The 22,155-nt window shown below is 36.1% G+C and overlaps 1 protein-coding gene across 1 annotated transcript; it reads right to left on the bottom strand.

Moving 5' to 3' along the window:
- Positions 1 to 7,419: 7,419 nt before the first annotated feature.
- LOC110694491 (probable UDP-3-O-acyl-N-acetylglucosamine deacetylase 2) lies at positions 7,420 to 17,644 on the bottom strand. Its single transcript, XM_021871674.1, has 7 exons — positions 17,035 to 17,644; positions 16,629 to 16,937; positions 15,699 to 15,905; positions 14,140 to 14,241; positions 13,703 to 13,767; positions 9,999 to 10,143; positions 7,420 to 7,768 (listed from the first exon to the last, which is right to left on the bottom strand). The coding sequence occupies exons 1-7, from the start codon at positions 17,089 to 17,091 to the stop codon at positions 7,724 to 7,726; spliced, it is 930 nt and encodes a 309-aa protein (XP_021727366.1). The 5' UTR covers positions 17,092 to 17,644; the 3' UTR covers positions 7,420 to 7,723.
- Between the last annotated feature and the right edge of the window lie 4,511 nt (positions 17,645 to 22,155).

The following is a 22,155-nucleotide window of genomic DNA, read 5'->3' as shown; positions in this document are numbered from 1 at the left end:
AATAGAAGACCGGTGGAGTTTGATGTAGGGAATATGGTGATGGTGAAGGTCCTCCCGGAACAGCTCAAGTTCCTTAGAGGAAGAGATCGCAGGCTTATCAAAAAATATGAAGGCCCCATCCGCATCACTAAACGGATTGGGAAGAGTGCGTACAAAGTCGAGCCGCCTACGTGGATGAGAAACACCCTGTCTTCCACGTTAGTCGTCTCAAACCATATCATCCAGATCCAGAAGACAGCAACCGCAACACAAGCAACCGCGCCAACATCAGAACCAGGGCGAGAGCCACACCAGCAACAGAAGAGTGAAGCTGTTATTCTTCTTTACATATATGTTTTGTTTTGTAAGTCGACGAGGTCGTCGACAGCTTAAGTGGGGGAGGATGTTAGAATCCGCCTCTTTCTCTATGTATCCTCCTTCCTTTTTCCTTGTATTTTCCTTATGTAGTGTCTTCTAAGTCTTTCTTTTTGCTTTCTAAGCTCTAGGGGAAATTATTGTGTTACTGTAGTTTCAGCGTTCACTAGTATTTCTCCATGTAATCAATATAAAGCTCTTTATGGGGCGAATGGTTGAATGAATGAAAGCTCCTATCCGGGTTGCCTTTGCTTTAAGACTTGTGTGTTGATTTAAGCCTTTATAGATATTGTGCTTGCCTTGTTTTAAAGCCTCCCCACCAAACCAAGAGAACCTCAAAAGACACCTTCCTTATCGTTGGTCCCGCTTGTGCCCGCTTTGAAATATCGGCTGTCACAAGCCCCGACTCAGCACTCGTTGTTGACAAGAGCTTCGTTGAGATACCTTTGGTCCGTGCTGCTGTGTGCCACGAACCCCCCCTTCGCTCTAGGCTTGCGTCCTTGTCGTCAATAGACAAGTGCGCGCCGCACGATTCAGTGTCAAAACTCTCGGACCGTGACACTATGCCTCATTTACATGCTTCATAGACCTTTTCAAGATTACTTTATCTATTATACAATGTAGTTGGTATAGTCTTTACTTTATCCATTTTAGTGGAAACCTCGTTGTCTTCGGTGTAAAGGTTGTATTCTGTATTCATTAAATCCTTTTGTTATTAAGAAGAAGAATCTGGATTATGCTGAATGCCTTTTCTGTAGATAACTCAGCCCTCTTATCGAACTTAGAAACGGGCATAGACTTGGGCGTAGGGATGCCTATGGGGCTATGGCTCAAGAGGCATGGCTTGGGTCCCGAGTGTGAAGGATTGCGGTTAAACATAGTAGGTCTGAAAAGACTGGGATGCGGAAGCTAACATGGGCAAGTGGTTGGCAGTTACCATGATCACCACGAGTAGTGGGGATCATGGGGGTGGTTACCTTGCTTGATAACTACTGATGGTTAGCTTGATTGGCCACGTTGGTTGGCCGATCAGGAGGTTAATTTGGATGCCTCCTTAGTGGGGGATCATGAGTGACGGTTACTAGTGATGTAACTACCCGATGATTCCATGACCTTAGGAGTGGGATCGTGGATGGCTGTTACTGCAGGGTGGTAACCACTTGGCAGCAACCAATCCATTAGTGGCATGATGTGGCAAGTGCGCCTGAAATTTAGGAAGGTAAGTAGTGGGGTAAGTGGGCAGTTAAGGTAACCACCCGCTAGCATAGATGTCTTGCATGCATCGTGCTTCTTCTTGAGTTTCTCTGTGTACTATGCCTCATTCACATGCTTCATAGACCTTTTCAAGATTACTTTGTCTGTTATACAATGTAGTTGTAGTCTTTTACTTTATCCATTAGTAGTGGAAAACTAGTTGCCTTTGGTGTAAAGGTTGTATTCTGTATTGATTAAGTCCTTTTATTATTAAGAACTAGAATCTGGATTATGCTGTTAGCCTTTTCTGTAGCTATCAGACCTCGTATGGAAGTTAGAAGTTGAAAGCTTATACAATTTTGTTTGTTTGTTTGTTTTCATGCTGTGCAGATTTTGTAGAGCCTCAACTTTTGTTGCCAGCATACTTATTTTTTAGAGCATGACCCTGGCTGATAACTATTCAATTTCTCACTCAGAAGGGTATTTCTTTCTTGCAGTGAACAGTCCAAGAGGAAAATTGGTTCTTCTCTCAAAAAACTGTGGGCCGAGCGTTTGAAAAGAAAACGTGCAAAAGAAAAGTTTTATACCTCATGTGCTGAAAGCATTGCAGAGGCTGCTAGATGGGGAGGAGTTGGTGAAGAACTACTCAATTGGGATAGTTATGAGAGGCTGAAGTTGAAATAGCCTTTCGATGACTTCAATGGGTTGAGGAAAAGGCCAAGGTAAAGGACATGAAAAGGATTCAAGCAAAACGTAACTCGGGTTGCACAAAAGAAGTTGGAGGTCAAACAGAAAGATGAATTGAGGGCCAAAAAGAAAGCGATGAGCCGTAGAAAAAGGAGAGAAAAGAAGGAAGAGCTAGGTGCTTCAACGGAGTTAAACACCACAGACAGATTAGTAAAGGTAAAATGGTTGTGCTTACATGTTGTGTTACTGTAGATTGTCAGTTTTAAATAGCTGATATATTTTCACGTAGTCATTGTAAGGCCATGCATGATGTTCTTCCCGATGTGGTTTATACACTGTTTCTGCTTCTAATATTCATATAAGTTTTTACCTTTTCCTCAGCCTACGCAAGGATGATTAGTGAAGGTATATATATTAGTATCTTTTATTATCAACATCTTCTCTTTTTTTCAGACTAGGAAGAAAAGAAGTAAAATTTGGGATTGCTGAAGAACAGGCTGGGACATTTATGTCATTTGTATTTGTGTTTTTTCCATCTATCATAGTTTCTGAAAGGGTAGTCACTTGTATGATATGATGCATGTATAGGCTTGAGTACATCAAAATTATTATGGAACAAAAGTGTTGCTTCTTTTTCTTTTTGATCTTAGTATGCAACCCTTCCATTATTCCTTGGAAAGATCTTAGAATACAAATGTGTAAAAAAAGGAATCTCTGAGGAATAATTAACTAACAAGATATAGGGAATATAGTTATGTTCTTAAGACATTTGACTATTTGTTTACTTAGAGGAAAATTTTATATTGTGTGTTTCTCCAATCTTACAGATATTTGGAAAGAAATCAACAGATGGACCTTCCTGCAGTCAGCCTGGATCAATGATTTATCTTCAGTCAGCACTGGAGAAATTCGATATTGAATCCATAAAAGCTGAACAGAGGCGTAGCACAGTTTCACTTGCAGACCAGATTCAAGCTGCTAAGAGCAGAAGACAGCGGATTGTCACCAGTAGATCTAATATTACATCAAGTCCATGAGGGTAAATTCTTGGCCTTGTGTTGGAGCAATTAGTGCATACCGGCACCCTAATGCCAGGAAAGGTGAATTCTTTGCCTTTTGAATAATTTGTTTTTGGTAGAGCCATAGAGGTGGAACACGGATCACTTAGTTTGGTCATATTCGGTGTACCATAGACTAGTTTATGATGGAAATTAAATCAATTATTGTCTTGTTTTCTTAGGTTGGTTCAATTTCGGTTTGGGTCAATATTGGGACATCCAATTCCGAGTACAGTGTAGGTTGGGTCATTTCGGATCTGGTAATTTAGGTCGGGGGGCGAGAAGAAGCATTTCCCGCCTTCCAAAAGCATAGCTTTAGCTATTACAACCTAAGCTCAATGGAATTATGACCATAAACAGCAATGAGGATTCCTCAAAAGGGCATCGGCTCATCGTCCAAGAATTTGTATTTTTAAGAGCTTTGGGCAGTCCCTAATTTATCCTCTAGTCTTTTGCGACCTGCCTTGATTTAGACCATGTTATCTTGTAAGTTGTAACTATGCTGCAATTTATGTACATTTCGTTAGCCATACATGTGATTTAGAACCAATCCTTGACATTTTAAATTTGATTGTAGCAGATATAAAGAAAGAAATGTTTCAGCAAATTTATATGGACGTATTTGTAATGTACTTTGTTTTACCTGAGAATGCTTATTGAAATAAAGCATGCATGTATGTGATTATGGGGTTATGGCTTTGTTCACTTCCCTCGAAAACAAATTGTTTGATTTTGTCTCGTCTCTTGGTTGGTATATTAGATCCATATTAGTATACTACCTTCTTACTTGTGATTTAACCAAAAAATGGTTGTGATTATACAACCTCACTTTCAAATTTAATTGAAACACCGCTTTAAAAAAAAAATTAATCCAAACACTATATTTGTACTTGAGAAATACTCAAGCACTTTAAAGAAATTTATTCTCCTAGAAAGAGCCGAATGTTATTATCTTTTGCAATGAGACATTTGACATTTTTAGGATTTACCATCGAGCGCTATTTGCTTTCAATGAGCGGCACCAAAAAAGTCTCATCGATACCTATGTTTCCATGAGATTTCCCATTATGAGATCCTTTAATATTTTTAACTAGATGGAAGCCCTTGCGATGTACGGTTTTTTCATCTAAGATTTTTAATTATTTGATTTATTGTATTTAATAATTTTAGACAAAATTACAAAAGTTTAATATTTATTTATTTTTTACTATAATTTATAATGTATTTATTATATATAAATAAATTGTAAATATGATTTTTTTTTCTGTTATATAAAATCTTTAATGTGAAATGATAAATTTTTAATAATTTAAATCCTAAATCATTATTCATTGTTTTAGCATATCTTTTATTTCGATAGATCACCAACCTTGTCCACAACCAACCTATTACATCAATGGATAAATTGAACCGTAAAATGTTAGCTAAACTGAAATTGATATAAATTAAATCTTTACATTTATATAAAATAAATCAATATATTTACCAATAAATGAAAAATTGTTGCGATATAAAATCAAATCTACGTATTGGAATCTTTTCATCATTTCCAAAAATAACCAAAGCCATCCATATATTAAGTATACAACATCTAATTGTATGCCATTACATAAACAAATAATCGTTAAGTATTCTAAATAAATACAATGTAACTAATAATTAAAAATTACCCGGACATTGATGACGTAAAACTAACACAAAATTCGCTTGATGGGGTTTTGTATTGATACGAAATTTTATTTGTGTCGTATGATGTGTTAGATCTGCATGTAAAAAAACATTTAGTAAATAAAACATAAAATACACGAATTAAATTATCTAAAAAATTATCTAAAATTTTAATTATACACGAATTAGATAATCTACGTGGCGACATAATTTTTTAATTCAAAATTAAAATATAAATCTTTCTTCTTATTGGTCGAAATAAGTATATTTCTTACGTGACGCTCCAAATGCTCTCCAAAAATGCCTACTTTATTTATTTATATTAGATTATCATCATAGCCCATCATCCATTTTGATATCATGGAAGATGCACCCCCAACAATTATGTCTTTAAACTCAACTTCGATGGTTCGCTTCGCACCAACTAACAGAGTCATCATCAGAGATAACGACGGAATCCTCATGAAGACATCTAAGTTCAACTCTAGCAACATTAAATATTCATAAAAGAAGCTACATCTCTTCGGAGTCCAACTAGCTCTTAAATGTGGTATTCAAAACATTCGAAGGTGTCATCAACTCAATAAAATACATTTTGGCAGTTCCTCGGCAGATTAAGCATATTATCAAAGATATTCATTCCCTCCTCATTCAGTTTCACAATTATTGGAATATCAAGCATATCTATTGAAAAACAAATTACGTAAGAAATTGGATCGCTAATTTAGACTATTTAGTATTTGACAGTATGGATATTAATATTTGTATAACTTTGACCTGTTTAAAATTTGATACATTAGGAATTTATTTATAAAAAGAAAAATTACAAAGTGGATTTGGATTGATTTATGAGTTGGTCATAGATACTCCCTCCATCCCTATTTGTTTGCCCCATTGCCAAAATGTGGGTCAAACTTTGGTAACTTTGACCATAAATTCTCGTTGTTCTACCAAAGGAAATATAGTCATGTGGGATCTTGTTTGGTTCATCTCATTATAAATTCAATTAATATTTACTTTTTATAATTTTTACGCATATGGATATTGAGATATAAACGTTTTGACACATTTCTTGGAGACCGCGTAAAGTCAAATGGGGCAAAAATAAAGGGACAGAGAGAGTAACAACTTTATATGATTTAGGTTCTAAGATTCTAGGCTTATATAACATCATTGTAAGCCCGATATTGAAACTGGCATTGACATGGTACTTAGGAGTGTTCAAAAAGACCCGACCTAATTACCCAACCCGATGACCCGTCGACCCGTAAAATTTTAACCGGGTATTTTTTGTTTTTTTCCAAAATTACTAAAAATGAAATGTAGCGGGTCGGGTCATGGGCCGCCCTTTGTACTTGGTAGGTACCCGTTGACTCGGTAAGCCTATTTAAATAAAAAATAGGGTATATATATTGCAAGTAGGGTTTTTTTTGTACCCTTTCAAAGCTTTGGCAGCAGCCAGCCACCACTTTTCAATCTCTCTCCATCCCCTCTCTCCTTCTCGTCTCTCTCTCTCTCTCATTTTCCATAGACCACACCACTTCCCACGACTGTCAGACCACACCATCTCACACGGCTGTCTCACACAGTCGCACCACCGCATCGAAGCGGCTGACAGATATCCCACCGCAAGTGTTGCAAACAGCTAGCACAAGACGACGACTCCGAGATATAAGGTGCAATGTTAATATTGATGCTATGAGATGGGTCCGAGTTCAACCATGAATTTTAAAGAAGATGCTTATTTGTAATTTTTAATATTTTTTTGTCTATGTTAAACTATGATAAAGTATTGCAACATGTAAACATCCTTCAATTTTTTTTCGAATTTATGGATTTGTAATTGTTAATGGTGTTCTGCATTTGTTTTAATTGATTATAATTTTGGTGTAATGAGATAATTTTTTTTTTAAAGACATGGATTTAATAAATTCGGGCACCCTATGACTCGATCCGAAAATTTCGACTACCCAAAATCCGGGTACCCGGTTTTCCCAAGTCGGGTCATGGGCCGACTTTTAAACTACTCGAAGATTCGGGTACACGCTGTACCCAAAAACCTGAGTTGGTACCTAATAGATCTTGGTTCCAAAAATTTAGAAACCTGAAACGTTACACATTGCACCAAGTTCTTGATTTTGTAATCTGAAATCTATGCTCTATGTTCCAATATCAAAATTGTAAGTTCTTAACATCTGATAACAAATTTAAGTACATTGGTATTTTGCTCGCCCTAGCAATTACAAGATCTAAAAAATCACGAGGGTTGAAGTACCGATAGAGTCCTTTATCCTTACCTTAGCAGGAAAAAAAACATACTCACCCCCCTTCATTCCTTTTTCCATTATCTGGATTTCTTTTGGAGACGAGGAGAACTTGCTTGGGATTAAGTTTGCATCGAAGTTAAGAGACAATAAAAAGAGTTTGTGCTATTCAAAAATATACCCAATGGTTAATATTAACAAATCAGTAGCTACTCCACGTTCAGACAATCTCCATAAAACATTCTATTAGTATCAAAGACGTTTATTGATCCATGCTTTAGATGAGATCCTACAATAATATAAGATTAAAAATAAATCAACCATGCCATTAATTGCAGATGGCAACTAAATTGGTAAAGTCTTGGGGCTTATACCAACAATATGCTCTTTATTTCACAGTTTCTGATCAAATGGAGTTGCAGGATGAAAGCCAAATCCATCAGCAAATCATTGAGCAAGTGTTGTTTAGAAATCAATTACCTCTACAATGGAAAGAGGTCAGCTTAGATAGCGTACAAGATCTGCATGCAAAGCATGGCCAGCCTGTTTTAAAGAGAAACATGCAACTGTGAGCTCTCTTACAAGGAAAATCATACTAATGAAGTAGTGTAGAAAGTATCCAAGTAATCTTTTACATAATGCAAACAAAAGAACTAATTCCATGCAACATGGCTGCATGATCAGGATATTGATTTGGCAGCTTAAATTGTAAATACTTGCTCTGCATCAAGATACAAGAAAACTACAGAAAACGGCTTAGGTAAAACCCAAGCTTGAAAACCTTGTATTACTCTCTCTCTCACACTCAGATGTTGCTTATACAAACATATGAAGGAGCTTGTCACAACAAAACTCATATTAGCCACTGGAAGCCATTGCTACAGTGACACTATCCCTCTTCCCATTTTCAAAGCAAAACCAGCAGACCTATAATTAAAGACAAAACTTGTACTACCAAGACCCTTATTACATGATCTCTGAGTATTGGATAGCTAAATCAAGTTGCAAATTAACTGCAAAATTACTTGATTTGGCCAATTATGCTCTCTATCTCTTTCTTTATCACATGTATCATTCATTTTATCTCTCTCTCACCTCTCCTAAAATACCATGCATCCCCTCCATATTGCACTTAAAAGACAACAGACAAGTACAGTATAGCATAAGATGTTCAATAAACTTGATTGAACACAGTACTACCCCACAGTTGCTGGTTTGATTTCCACTATTTACAATAACCACTAGTCCACCACATATCCCCCTCAAATTCTATCTACATGATTGTGTGTCTGATCCACATAAAATACCAATTATAGTTACCAAACCCACATCAAGCTCATATTGAAAGCTTAAAAAACTTTTTTGCATATCAGTAGGCAGTAGTATCCATCGGACTTCATAGTGCTTTGATTTCCATCATTAAAAACCACCATCCCTGCTACTAGAATAACTAGATTTCCTTCATCCTCTGATATTGATTTCATAAATGCATTACCATACACGGGCATGGAATTTCGGTCCAAAAAAAGCAGAAAGCCTCTTGCAATTAGTGGAAGGGGAGAGGAATAAGAAGCAAGAGAGGACAGTTAAAAAGACTCATTCAATGTCACCAACACCCTTCTCTTTCCCATCATCAAGCAGTTACCACCTCACTTGCCCTTGCCCCCGCCCCCTCTCTTTACCGGATAAAAAGTTAAAATTGATTAAATAATCTCCTCAACATATATCGTGTTTATTTTTGTATTTTTTTTAAAAAAGGAGAATTCGCCACAAAGACCTTTAATGGTACTTATTTTTTAAAGAAGACCCTTTTTAAAAAGGTGGCAAAATAGAAGCTTAAATTGTGTTTTGGTTGTGAAAAGGGACCGTATGAAGGATTCTGACCATTGACTATTTTTCCGACGTTGACTGGCACGTGTCTAAAAAGAAGCCTATATTTTTTCCCCCACACTTTGGCTCTTAAAGGGAAAACTTAGGTCAAAATTGGTAAAGAATAACCCGAAATGCCTCATTTTGCATCCCAAGTAATGCCTTGATACTTACGCGTTTTGACACGCAAACTGAAGTGTATTTAGTATTTTTTGTCAATTTTGATCCTTAAGAGCTAAAATGACCCCAAAAACCTTAATTGAACAATTAATTTTGCTTGAAAATAGTAGCACAAATATCGAGGTGTTGTAATAATTTTTTTTGCCAAATTTGACCTCAAATTAGATCCTTAAGAACCAAAATGTGGGGAAAAAAAGAGAAGAAAAGAGGCTTTTTTAAAGTCACGTGCCGGTCAACACCGGGAAAAAAAAGTCAGTGGCCGAAATCCATCATAAGGTCCATTTTCACAACCAAAACATAAGACAAGGTCTTTTATTTGCAATTTTTTTTAAAGGTTCTTTTTGACAAAAATAATGGTACTCCCTCCATTCCCAAAAGAAGGTCACGTTTGGTGGTTTTACATAATTCTTAAATCTGGGAAAAAAAATTGAAGCGTAACCTAAAGGGGAACGCCTAAAGTGACAAATATAACCCTATTTCAGGAACGGAGGAAGTACCATAAAAGGTTTTTTGTGACAAATTTTCTTAAAAAAATTAATTCATTTCAACAAATATAAGTTTACTTCGGAATCCCAAAAACGTCCAGCAAATATATGTACAAAAGAACAAAGCCTAAAACAATCTTGCTAAAACCTGAAAGTGTATCTACTACATCTTTTGGTTGTCATAATAAATAAGAATTTTGACTCTTTCTAAACTAAACCAAAAAATTAGAGAAAATCACCTTATAAGCAACAATATGTGCTACAGGAAGCCCTTGATTGCCAGATTTTGCAAAGATAGAGAGATCACCAATAAGATCCAAGACTTTATGGCGACAAGGCTCATCATGGAAACGCAGTAGTGAATTTAACCAACCTTTCAAGGCACTGCACGATAAAATTTCGCACATTACTTTGATTATAAATTCAGAGTACCAGAATAATACAAAATCACAAGAGCAGAAGCAAATGTCAAACAGAAACAGGTGAGGCTTTATGGAAAACTTTATAAAGGCCATACCTTTAAGTCAGAATTCAAGCATAATTTGTCAATTATAGATTATCAAAAAAAAAAAAAAAAAAAAAAAAAAAAAAAAAAAAAAATTAAAGAAAGCATTATCCCAGCTTGCAACTTTAGAGGAAAGTGGATCTTCACAATCATAGAGGCACACATTTTGTACTTGAAACTATACGTGTTTCTTCTATGAGTGAACTTTGTCAACATAATCCTACTTGCAATTCTACAATGAACAGTTCCAAGAACACTACAACCAACAATGTTTCCAAAAGGAACTACAAAACCTAATTGGATATAATAAAATACATGGAATTCACAAACTTCCAAAAATATAAATTGTCAACGTTCAAAATATTTCTAGTGAAGGTTCCCAAAAAGAAAGAAAAAACAAAAATCAAATTCAAAAGAGAAAAGTAAATGAAGAGAAATTCAAAGTTTGGTTGTTTCATTCAAGTTCTGTAATGTTTAATCTTTTGAGTGATCAAATGTAAGTGTTGGAAAATATTAAAAAAGTGGATTGATTTGTTTGATGAATTCTTGTGAAGTTGAGTTGGAGATTTACGGTCATTATTTATTTTTTATTAGGTTTTATTAGGATATTTGGCTCCTCAAAGTTTAGTTAAACTCTCTCATTTTCCTAAATATTTCCTACCCTTTACTAAAGCCACCTTTCGACCTTTGTGCATAGAGTTTTATTAATGTGAAAGTAGTTGTTTATCAATGCAAGGAATGATTTGATATATTCAGAGTCGACTATTTGGTTGAGTGCATGTCTTTTAAACACACGAATGTTGTGAGTTTGGGAGGGCATTGTTCACATATAAAGGAGTGGGCGAAGAGCGATCGAGTAAATCTTTTACTAAATGAGAGTAGAGTGCGTGAGCACTAGTCTTGAATTCTATATGTTCTTGTGGTTTTCCCAATTTGACAATTGTGAGGGAACATTGGTAGTTGAATGGATTTAATTGGTTGACTTTGATACAAATTTGTAGGGTTTGCCAAGAATTATTTTATTGGTTTGTTTTGTATTTATGGTAAAGTATTGATTTTTATGTTCATTGATGAGTCTTTACTTAGGGACATGCAAAGGTTTGGCTTGGGGGAATTTGATGTGTGTATTTTTTATACGATTTTATTCCCGGACTCGTTTTGATCGGGGAATAAAATCGTATATATATTACACACAGCACCTCTCAATCCTCCGAAAAGGATAACACTCTTCAAGTTGATGGCATGCTTACTAATGGAATGAAGAAGATTGGTTTTAGGAAGCTATTGCGAAACTAGAAACTATTAGGCTTCCTACCAAGGCGAGTAGAAGATTTCGTAGGTTTGAACCTGTCACATCCAATACTTTTCTTTGCACTTCTTGTGAAACTCATGTTTTGCTCGTTTTCTCCTGCTATCGCAAATGACTAGCCATAGAATTTGGTCATCCACACTAGCTCGCTTTTTTTTTTTTATCTATTTCACCCGGAAGATGATTAAGCAATTGCATTAAGCAATTGCACCACATCTCATTTTAAGATGTGGAACCATTTCAATCACCACAAACAAATATTGCCATGGAAATGGTGATTGAATCCAAGACCTTTGATTTAAAAAGTTTTAAAGAAAGGGATAATAGAAAGATGCACTGATCAAGCAAAAAAAACAGAGATTTCTTCCCTAACAATGAAACTCGAAAAACGTCCAAAAGACATGAGTAATTTCAATGAGAAAGGAAAGAGGATACTGGGAGAGACAAAGCAAGGGGTGGAATCGACTTTTCATGTACAAAAAATAAAGGGAAAACAAAAAAGTGAGACCCACAAATGAGTTGTTTAGATGGAAGCCATTTATGGGTAATGTTACTCAAGAATTATGAGTCTTCAAGATAGTTTTTTACAAAATATAAGATACTGTTGTTTTTTTAAGTGTATGTTTAATCGACAATTTTTGACAAAAAATCCTAAAGTAATTGCCATTTTATTAATCAACAATAATATTTACAAGAAGCAATATGTTCAACTCATTACGTAATGATTGGATCTTAAATAATCTATCAATACAAAAACTATAATCTCTCATTGTCCCGAAAAAAATTCATGTTTGCCTTTTTTTACGTGTTTTTAGGAAGGTTAATAAAAAAAGAGCAAAATAGTGAGGTTTGGTGGGTCAAAAGTGAATAAAATAAACAAAATAGTGGGATTTAGTTGATAATAAGTGAGTAAAAAAAAAAGATAATAGAGTTTGGTTGATTAAAATTGAATAAATTTGTTAAAAACAACCTTTTATAATGACGTTTTTGTGAGAAACAAACTTTTAAGAAAATTTTGGCAACTCAAACCTTAAATTAATTTTTTTTGTAAGACACAACCTTACCTTTTTTTCTGACTTTGACCAAGCGTTTTCCGACATTGACCAAACATGTGCAAGTCACATGAGCCCATTATTTTCTATCTCCACCCTTTTCCCTCCAAATCCCCCACAACCTTCTCTTCTTCCTTCCTTCTCCATTTGCAACACCCTTCTCTCTTCTCTCAAATTTGAACATCCAAATCCTCCCATTTTTCCTATTCGAGTCCCAGAAATCTTAATTCGACCAAGGTAGATTATGTTTTCCTTTCTAATTTCTTCTAAAATTTGTAATTTGTGCATAATGAAAATTAGGGTTTTCCCCCTACTTTTTACAAGAATCAATCTTCTTTATTCTCACAATTCTATCGCAAAGAAGAGGATGCTATCCATTTTTTTTTCAATCAAGAATTCATGCTTTGCCATAGTACAATTCAAATTGAAGGCCAAGAATCAATCTGAATTATTCAAACAAGAGTCACGATTTGCGATGAAAGCATCAACAAACCTTGACCATGTAAATCATGTGATTAATTTTAGTGAATACATTAGTTTCAAAATTGTATATAGATAAACAACATTTTGATTTGATAAATTTGGAGGGAGTAGATATGATAAACTTTGATACATTAATTTCAGAATTGTATATATATATATATATGGGAAATTTGAAAGGGTAGGGAGTGCAAATAGAAGAAAAAGGGCATATAGGAAGAAAAAAAAAAAAAAAAAGAGCTCATGAGATTTGCACATGTTGGTGAAAACGCTTGGTCAACGTCGAAAGAAAGGTAAGGTTGTGCCTTTAAATAAAAAAATTTAAGGTTTCAAGTTGCCAAAAAAAAAAAATAAGGTTGTTTCTCACAAAAAAAGTCATAATGAAAGGTTGTTTCTGACAAATTTTAAGAGTAAATAATAGATGAAGGTGAAATGAGACTTTTATTTAGGGACAATGTTTATGAGTGAAATGAGACTTTTATTTGGGGATGGAGGAAGTATAAACAAAACCGCAACACCGCACATCAAAGTATGCAGACACAAAGCAATTTTACATTATGTTAATTTAACTTGTGTCAGTAAGATTAGAGGCCTTACCTACAAACAATAGCATTTTCTAGTGAACCACCTTTTATAAGCCCCATTTCACGCATCTTCTCCACCTGTCGTGAGATTTAAAATAAGTTCAAAACCTGATACATTTTTCCGACCTAGATTAAGTTGCATTCACATGGACAAAATCCAATGTCTATCATTAGAAACATAAACAGGAAAAGAAGAATAAAAAAAAAAAAACTGAAAATAATTCAAACAATAAAAAACTGTATAAAGGTACTCCATTGAATGAGGCACAATTTGACAAAATTCAAACTAGGATGTTTAATTCTTTCTTTAATATCATCAACATTTTATTCCATAATAGCAAAAGTTTCAGCATATCAGCATTAGTTTATAGGTATGAATACATATTTCAAACATCAAAACATGATTGGAGTGCCAAAAAATTTGTTCAAGAACAAATTTCTTAGATTAACCTCTTCATGAACACAAAATGTTCTGGCATGAGCTATCTCTGTTGCATAGAAAGACCCGCTAAAAATCTTTGAAAAAAACCACTGGCAACCAATCGAAGGTACCTGCAAAGGCAAAGTGATTGAAATTAGTTTCCAAAACACTTTTTACAGAAAGCTAACTAGCTCTAATCTCAACTTTTACGAAATAAAATTGGAATAAAGACATTTGCAAATCATAACTAGTTTCATATTATTCTACAGATATCTTCTATAAAGATCTGCAGATGTGTGCTTTAAATAGTAACCTACCAAGCTTGGTAAAGCAATTCACTATCAACTAAAACAGAAGACTAATAGATACAATAGATTCACAAACAGTCAACAAGTGATAATCTTTGATATCCATTTTTTAAAACTTGTTTGTCTTTCTATACCATATACTAATCATTTTTCAATGTGTCTTTACATTTTTGGTTCAGGTTATGTGTACGTTGAAGAAAAGAGTGGAGAAAGGAAGGATGCAAGATATGGGGTTCAAAGTCTTCAAACTGATTGGAAGTTCAAAGGAGATAGGTATAAAAATTGCAGTTATTAAATGCACATGAGGAAATATTGGTGACAAAATTGAAATGATCATGCAATGTCAAATTGTACCTAACATATATTGAGCTTCTAAATCTGCAATAACTTCATAAGGGGCTAATGACATGAAACATACTTATAAAAGCACAATAGACCTACAGTAATGGCATTTGTTGCCGTTGGCGATAAGGTCAAATGGTCAATAAAAGAGTGATTATGGAGTTCACATGAAGATTAATTTAGAAAATGGACTACAAGCCAGGGTTACGAATCATGGATCATTTCTAAGGATTTTTTATGGTTTACATACTCTCTTCATGACACCAACCCATGCGAGTAAATATAAAAATTAAAAGGTTAAATACAATCAAGTTTATTGAATCACCTTTAATTAGTAGAATATATATATATATATATATATATATAGAGAGAGAGAGAGAGAGAGAGAGAGAGAGAGAGAGAGTATAAGAGTGCTACTGCACAAGATAAAGGTCAAGACCAGACAAATAAGCATTCCTTCTTCTCAAGCATGACACTTGAATCGGTCATTTAACACTCCAACAGGTGCATAGTCCATATCATCTTGAGGTAATTACCTTCAAAGTTAATACTATTATAACACGAATCAATCTTACTCAGAATTTGTACTAAACTTCTAGTATTGTCCCTTTTGCCCTTTCCTGAGGAATTTGAAGTAACCAACAATCACATGTTATGTGTTTTTTTTTTTTTTTTTTTTTTTTTTTTTTTTTTTTTTTTTTTGGGAAAGAACAATCACATGTTATGTTAACATAATTCCACATGGCCTGATGAGGCTCAACCTTGTCTTAGTGGAAAATGTACCACATTAATAGGATTCCAAGATAGCAAGCACAGTTAAGCAGCACAGATAAAGTGCTAATCGGAAAAGAAAACTACATAAAACCAAGAATCAATTGTTTGACAATGAAATGCCATGAACAAAATATCAAAGCAAAGGAAATTAGCAAAGATTGAACCTCTGGAAAATTGATGCCGTAACTAATATGAATCTCCTGGGATGGAAAAGCTGCAATGAATGAGTCTTTTCTCCTGATATGAACAGGCACGTTGACATATGGTGCCATCTTATCACAACTATTGCCCTCTTCATCTGTGGCATCCTTTAAGCCAGTTTGTTCGATTGCTTCCACCCACTCCCTTGCCGAACCATCCAAGATGGGTACCTAATACCATAACCGCACTAATTATCAAATTTTAATCTATAACAGTATTCATATTTACCAAATTTCATACTCCCTAATTAGTCATCTACATCATAGCCAGAGCTAACATTTTAGTAAAACAGCGATATAAACCATTTGTGATAAAACTGTTTACATCATAATAAATGAAATGGCAATTGATCTTGACCTGTAAATCAAGTGTGCATATTTACAAAGTTGATCTTTTTTTTTTTGGTTAGTAAAGTATTTATCGGTGTCTTTTATAAATTTGATCTTTAATTTTAATCTTACTTTTTACCAATTTGATTAAGGGATTTTCTAACGTGTGCTCATGTCGTGCTAATGGCACACAATATGACTGAAAAGATTCCCAATTTCTAACAAATAAAATGAGAATCTTTTCCTACCTGATTAGTCTAAGTCGATGAAGTTTAATATTTTCTGTTCACCATTCTGAATCTATCCTAGGATCGACTCAACCAAAAAGCTTAAGTTGATGATTTGAGCTCAGAATTGGTTATATGCTCTATCATGTTCTATTAATTCATAAAACCCTTTTTGTTTCAAGAATTACAAAATCGGATAATGTCACCAATAATCCACACTCATCAGTCATCACTAAGAACTTTTAACAAAAACAATCCCAACTAATTATCAATCAAGATGAACAAAAAATTCACAGCAATAACCAAATAACGAAATTCGAAAAAGAGAAAAAACAACCTCAACAATAGGGTCATCCGGGTTAGTGGGGGTGAGCTCAATACAGCAATTATCAACCCCAATTGCTTCCAAAGCTGAAAGCAGATGCTCGACAGTAGTAACCTTAACACCATCTTTACAAAGCGAAGTACAAAGAGGCGATTCTTTGACAAAATCAATGGAAGTTTCAATTAAATTATTACCCACTTTGAAATACCTCCCTTTTTTGGCTAACTCCGGCCATAACTTGACCTTGGTTGATCTGCCTGAGTGTAGGCCAATGCCATGCTTTTCTATGCATCTAGATAGTGTTTTTTGAAGCTTGCCCGTCTGATAAAATACCAAGAAATTGAAGAAAATTGAGAGATTATTCAAGTATTGATGAATTGAGGAGAGAGAAAGAGAAGTCAGAGTGTTTTGGACGTACTGATTTCCATGAAACTGCTGCTGAAGTCGCAGAGGACTTCAAAGGGTTGAATGACATTTGTTATTGAGGGAGAATTTTTGGTTTTGAATGAAGGTATTTATACGCAACTATCAAGGTTCAAAAAAAAAAAAAAAAAAAAAAAAAAAAAAAGGAAAATTGGCATGATTAATTTCAACTTTGTCTCATCCGTCCAAATTTATCCTAATTTTAGATTATTTTTTGTTAATCCGAACTTTATACTCCGTCTGCTCATAACACTTTCAATCGGTCATCCACCCTAATATTATAGGTTACAAAACACGTGTCAGCGAATGATTGGTTTAAAAAAAATTAAAAAATACATAAATAAATATATAAAGAAAAACTAAACTTCCCAGCCACCCACAGTTAGCGCCCTGCCACACACTGCCAGCCCAACCTCCTTCCCACCGAGCGCCAGCTGGCGCCCAAACCCCTTTCTCCTCCCTCAATGCCGGCGCTGCCCCAACCACCCTCCCTTTTGCCCTTCGATCACCACAAAATCCAGCAAAATCCCTAAAATCCCAACACTAAATCCCAAACCCAAACCCTAACCTTCGATCTCCGGCAACGGCAATGGTAAAGGGAGGAGAGAAAAAAAAAAAAAAAAAAGCAAAACACTAGGTCGACGGTGAGGGGAGGTGCAACTGAATGTTTCTGGTAACCAGGGAGGTGATTAAGGGTTTTTAGAGGGGACGGGGAGGGGTTACGAATTAAGGGGAAAGGGGAAAGGGGAGGGTGGTGATAAGTCTATTTTATATACTCGTATATTTTTATTCCGTCCTACGGTCATATTTGTGTTTATTTGAGCTCTGTGGAGCTATTTTTATTACTAATATATGTTTCTAGTGTTTTTATAGAGTTGATATTATTTTGTAAGAATTTATAGATGTATAATAATTCCGGAGCTTATTGAGCCACTACGAAAATATTAGAGTCAAATCGTATTTTATGAACGAGTATTTAAAGCTCAAAACCGTACTAAATAAATTTAGTTCGGTGATTAAGGGCTTAATTGGTGAAGAAGGTCCAAGTTTAACAAGCTACTATTACGGACCAAGTAATGGCTCACAATTGGATTTGATGGGCGTGAATTAGAGGGCTTAGTCGGGCGGCCCAATGCCTGATCGGGCAAGTGTACTGCAATCTTCTTACTAGTCGGTTTACTACAGCTTTGGGCCCATTGATAATACCCATCTTTCACGGTTAAAGGAGCATGCTTTTGGGCTATTTAACTTCTAATTTGAAGACTTTGTTTTGGGTTAGGAAACAAAAGTCGGTGGACTTTGTTTTATTAGGTGGGGTTTTGTTATAAAAGGGGAGGAGTAGTACGTAGTGAGGAGGTTAGCTTTTAATTATTTCCATTGCTTTTTCATTATTGTTCTTAGTCTTTTACGTTGCTTTTTAGATTAGTGGTAGATTAGTTTTAGCTTTTTATCAGATTCTTTGGTTTCAATGTTTTCATTGTTTGGTTCATCCGTATTATTTAGTTTTATCGTATTTCTCCGTATTACTTTAGTTTATAATTATTGTTTTAATCATGCTTCCTTTATATGCTTTGCTTAGTTTAGATTTAATTATGCGTGAGTAGTCTTACTAGGGTTTGTGGAGATCCATAAATAATATGAAGGGATAGTTTATTATTGTTGATTGTTAATGCTTGATTGATTTCCTATTGATTGATTTAATGCTATGCTATTAGATTTGCGCAGGTTTCATTGTATGAGTTATGCAATATTGATTCGAGATTCGAGAGATGAGAATTGATGTTTAGGCTTAGTTTCAATAGGCAGGTTAATTTATAAATGGTTAAGTCAAGATTCGAGAGATGTGATTTAATACTGGTAGATTAATTCTGTGATCGTAATACGTAGCGAAAGCTCTTTATGATCTGATTGATCTATGCATTGATGATTGTGAAAGAAATGGTGTCTTTCCAACAAGTGTATTATTCTGATAGAGGGTTCAGAATTATCAGGAAGCTAATTCTTCAGTGAGATCAAGTGATTGAAATGCCTGGGTGGAGGCCGCTTCCGATCTATAATATTAGTGAACAATTAATATTACAGCTTTGTCTTGACTGAACCCTTCGGATCGAACTCAAACGAACTGCCGATCCGAACCGACAAATCAATCCGAAGGATTTGATGAGTCACTAGAGTGTTACGAACATAAACGTCGAATATCGAGCCTAGGGCGTAGAGACCGAGCATCGCAAAATCAACAAGCAACAATTTCGAGCAAAGTCGTAGCATCACATTAGCCTAGCCATGTGGTTGCTAGGCTAGCTCGAGCTAGCACATCACCAACGTAGCACCATGGGTGTGCGTGCGTGCGTGCATCACTAGCACAACACCATCGTGCTCGCTAGCACAACACCATCGCAGCACCATGGTTGTACGTGTGTGCGTGCTTGACTAGCGTAGCAGCACGCTGTGCATGCTAGCACTAGATGCGTGTGTGTGCGCCTTCGCATGGCAGCACCAAGCACAGCGCACTAGGCCTCGCCTAGCAGCAGCAGCATGCGTGGCTCGCTAGCAGCACACATGCGCTGGCTGGGCTGTGCGTGCTATCTGTGCTGGCTGGCTGGCTGCCCAGCCTTGGTGCCAGGCGCCAGCTGGCAGCCTTGACAGCCAAGGCAGGCTGCCAGCTTGCCCATGACTTGAGGCCGATTTGGAGGAGTGGGGACCAAAGCTTGGAGGCTTACCATGGGGAGCAAGGCAATGGTCCCCCCTTGGTTATGGTCCTCACCTAACCTCTCCTCTCCTCATGCCACTTGTTGATTGTTGATTGCATTGTTTTATAATTTATTTTTGATTTAAATAAATTAGTAGAAAATGCACAAGATCCCACATTGATCATGAATGGGGATGCAAGTTGCTATTCTCTATAAATACCCCATGATTGGGCATTTGGAGAACAACTTGAGTGGAACTCAAAAAGGCATCTCTTATTATTGAGAAAAACTTTAAGTTCATAAAACTCTAGTTTTATATTTGGTCAAGTCTCGACTAACCCTCGAGATGAAGATCGTTCGGGTCGGGTCGTGGGTACGAGCCGTCGGAGGCCGTCACGCTTGTGAGGCTTTAAGCTTCGAAGTAAGAGCTCGGTTTGCGAGCGAAGCACGCTTCAAGGGTATTACTTCTTTATCCCTTCTCTTAATTATTGATTAATTATGTTTATGCATGCTTTATTGCTTTAATTATTGGGGCGGGTCTTGGGCGGGTTTCTCTTCTGCGTAGCGTTGGACGCTATGAAACCAACAGATTGATTATTATGTTTTACCCTAGAATATTATTTATTGGTGAACTTATACCCTAGGCCTTTTATTATTGTTTTCCTCCCTTATTTAATTTGCTTTAGTTTAGTTATTAGTTTAATTCTCACAAAAACAATTTGGTTACTTGATAATTTAGATTATATTAATTAATTAGGAATAGAAAGACTTGTTTCTCTGTGGATTCGACCCTACTTCCCTATCTATATTAGTTAGTGGTTTTAGGAATTACTTTTGATTTGTTGATACGACTTTAGCCTGTCAGGTGGTCGGGGAAGCACTGGCACCGGGGGAGGGGAAGGGTGGTATGGGTGGCGGCTGGCTGACGCTCAGGGGAAGGGGTTGGGGTGGCAGTGGGCTGGTCGTGGGTGGCACTGTGGCAGGGGTTGACATGGTTTTGGTGTTTTTTTTTTATCTTTTTTTTTTTTACCAATCACATGCTGACATGTGTATATTAAACTTAAAAAAATATATTTACCTCCTTAACAGGTCACTGGTCACCTAAGAGTGTTATGACCGGACAGGGTATAAAGTTCGGATTAATAAAAAAAATAATCCAAAGTTGTGATTAATTTGGGTAGATGAAGCAAAGTTGAGATTAATCATGGAAATTTTTTTCCAAAAAAAAAAAATAAAAAAATAGAAAATTAGTTTTTTTAATTTCTTTTTTAGAAATTATCTTTGATAATATCGTACTTTTTAATTTTCTCTTTGGTAAACGGTAAAAATTTCTATTGTATTTAGTAACCTTGTATTATTGATACCACGTTACACATGACATTTGTTCCGGGTATGGATCTTGGGATTCAGACTGGAGCAGGCTGGGTCCATCTGGATAACCTACACAGGGAGACAAACATAACTGCCCTTGGGGGTGGCTCGAGGAACCCCCCCTCCAATGCTTAAGTTAGAATGTGTCTAGAGAGAGAAAGTGTACTTAGATAGAGAGAGTGTAATAACTCGTGTGTCTAACCTCTTTTACGTTGTACTTGGTTCCTTATTTATAGTCGTACGATCTCCTTTAGGCGGAGTCATACTTGGTCAGCCTTCTCACAGCCCACCCGGCACCCCCTCCCCTTTTTCCCCCAAACCTGACACCCCCTTCCTCTTCTTCTCCCCTAATCACCCCCTCCCTACCTCGAAAACGACCTCTCCCCCTGTCCCGTATCGAGAAAATACCCCGCCTCCCCTTCCTCCATCCCGAAAACGCCACTGCTAAACCTTAAACCTCTACCCCGAAACCACCCTAAATGAGTTTAGGGTTTCGGGTACGGTGTCGAGGTAGGATTTAGGGTTTGGGGCTTTGGGGGCGGCGTTTCAAGGTTAGGGAGGGGAGAGGAGGTCGATATAGGGGTACGGGACAGGTTACCGGTGGGGAGAAGACTGACATTGTGTGCGGGGGAGTGGGGCTAGCCAGCATGGTAGTGGCTGGCTTGTGGGGAGGGGGTGAGTTGTTTTCTTTTTTTTTATTAACTTTAAAGTAATTTAATTATAAAAAATAAAAAAGTAACCATGGTTAATTATTTTAATTAAAATAGTAATAGTTATTATTTTTGGTAATTGTTACACCTAAAATTAATTTTTTTTTTTACTTTTCTTGACTTTGACCTGTAGACCAAGGAAAATGGACTTTAGAATTATGCTAAATGTTTAGGGTAAAAAAATACCCCTTCATGTGGTCTAATCCTATAGTGACACGTGGCCCATTTAAAGGGAAACACGTGTCCCAATAGGAAGACTACACGTGGCAGAACAAAGGAGCATCTGAAAGAGAGAAGGCCTCCTTACATCAAGAGGCCCAAATCCCGCGAGAAAAGCGTTATAAC

The sequence above is a fragment of the Chenopodium quinoa genome, unplaced genomic scaffold (genome assembly GCF_001683475.1).
Source record: "Chenopodium quinoa cultivar QQ74 unplaced genomic scaffold, ASM168347v1, whole genome shotgun sequence".
Taxonomy (NCBI): Eukaryota; Viridiplantae; Streptophyta; class Magnoliopsida; order Caryophyllales; family Amaranthaceae; genus Chenopodium; species Chenopodium quinoa.
Note: the sequence above shows the minus strand (reverse complement) of the source record. Positions and strands in the feature narration are given on the sequence as shown.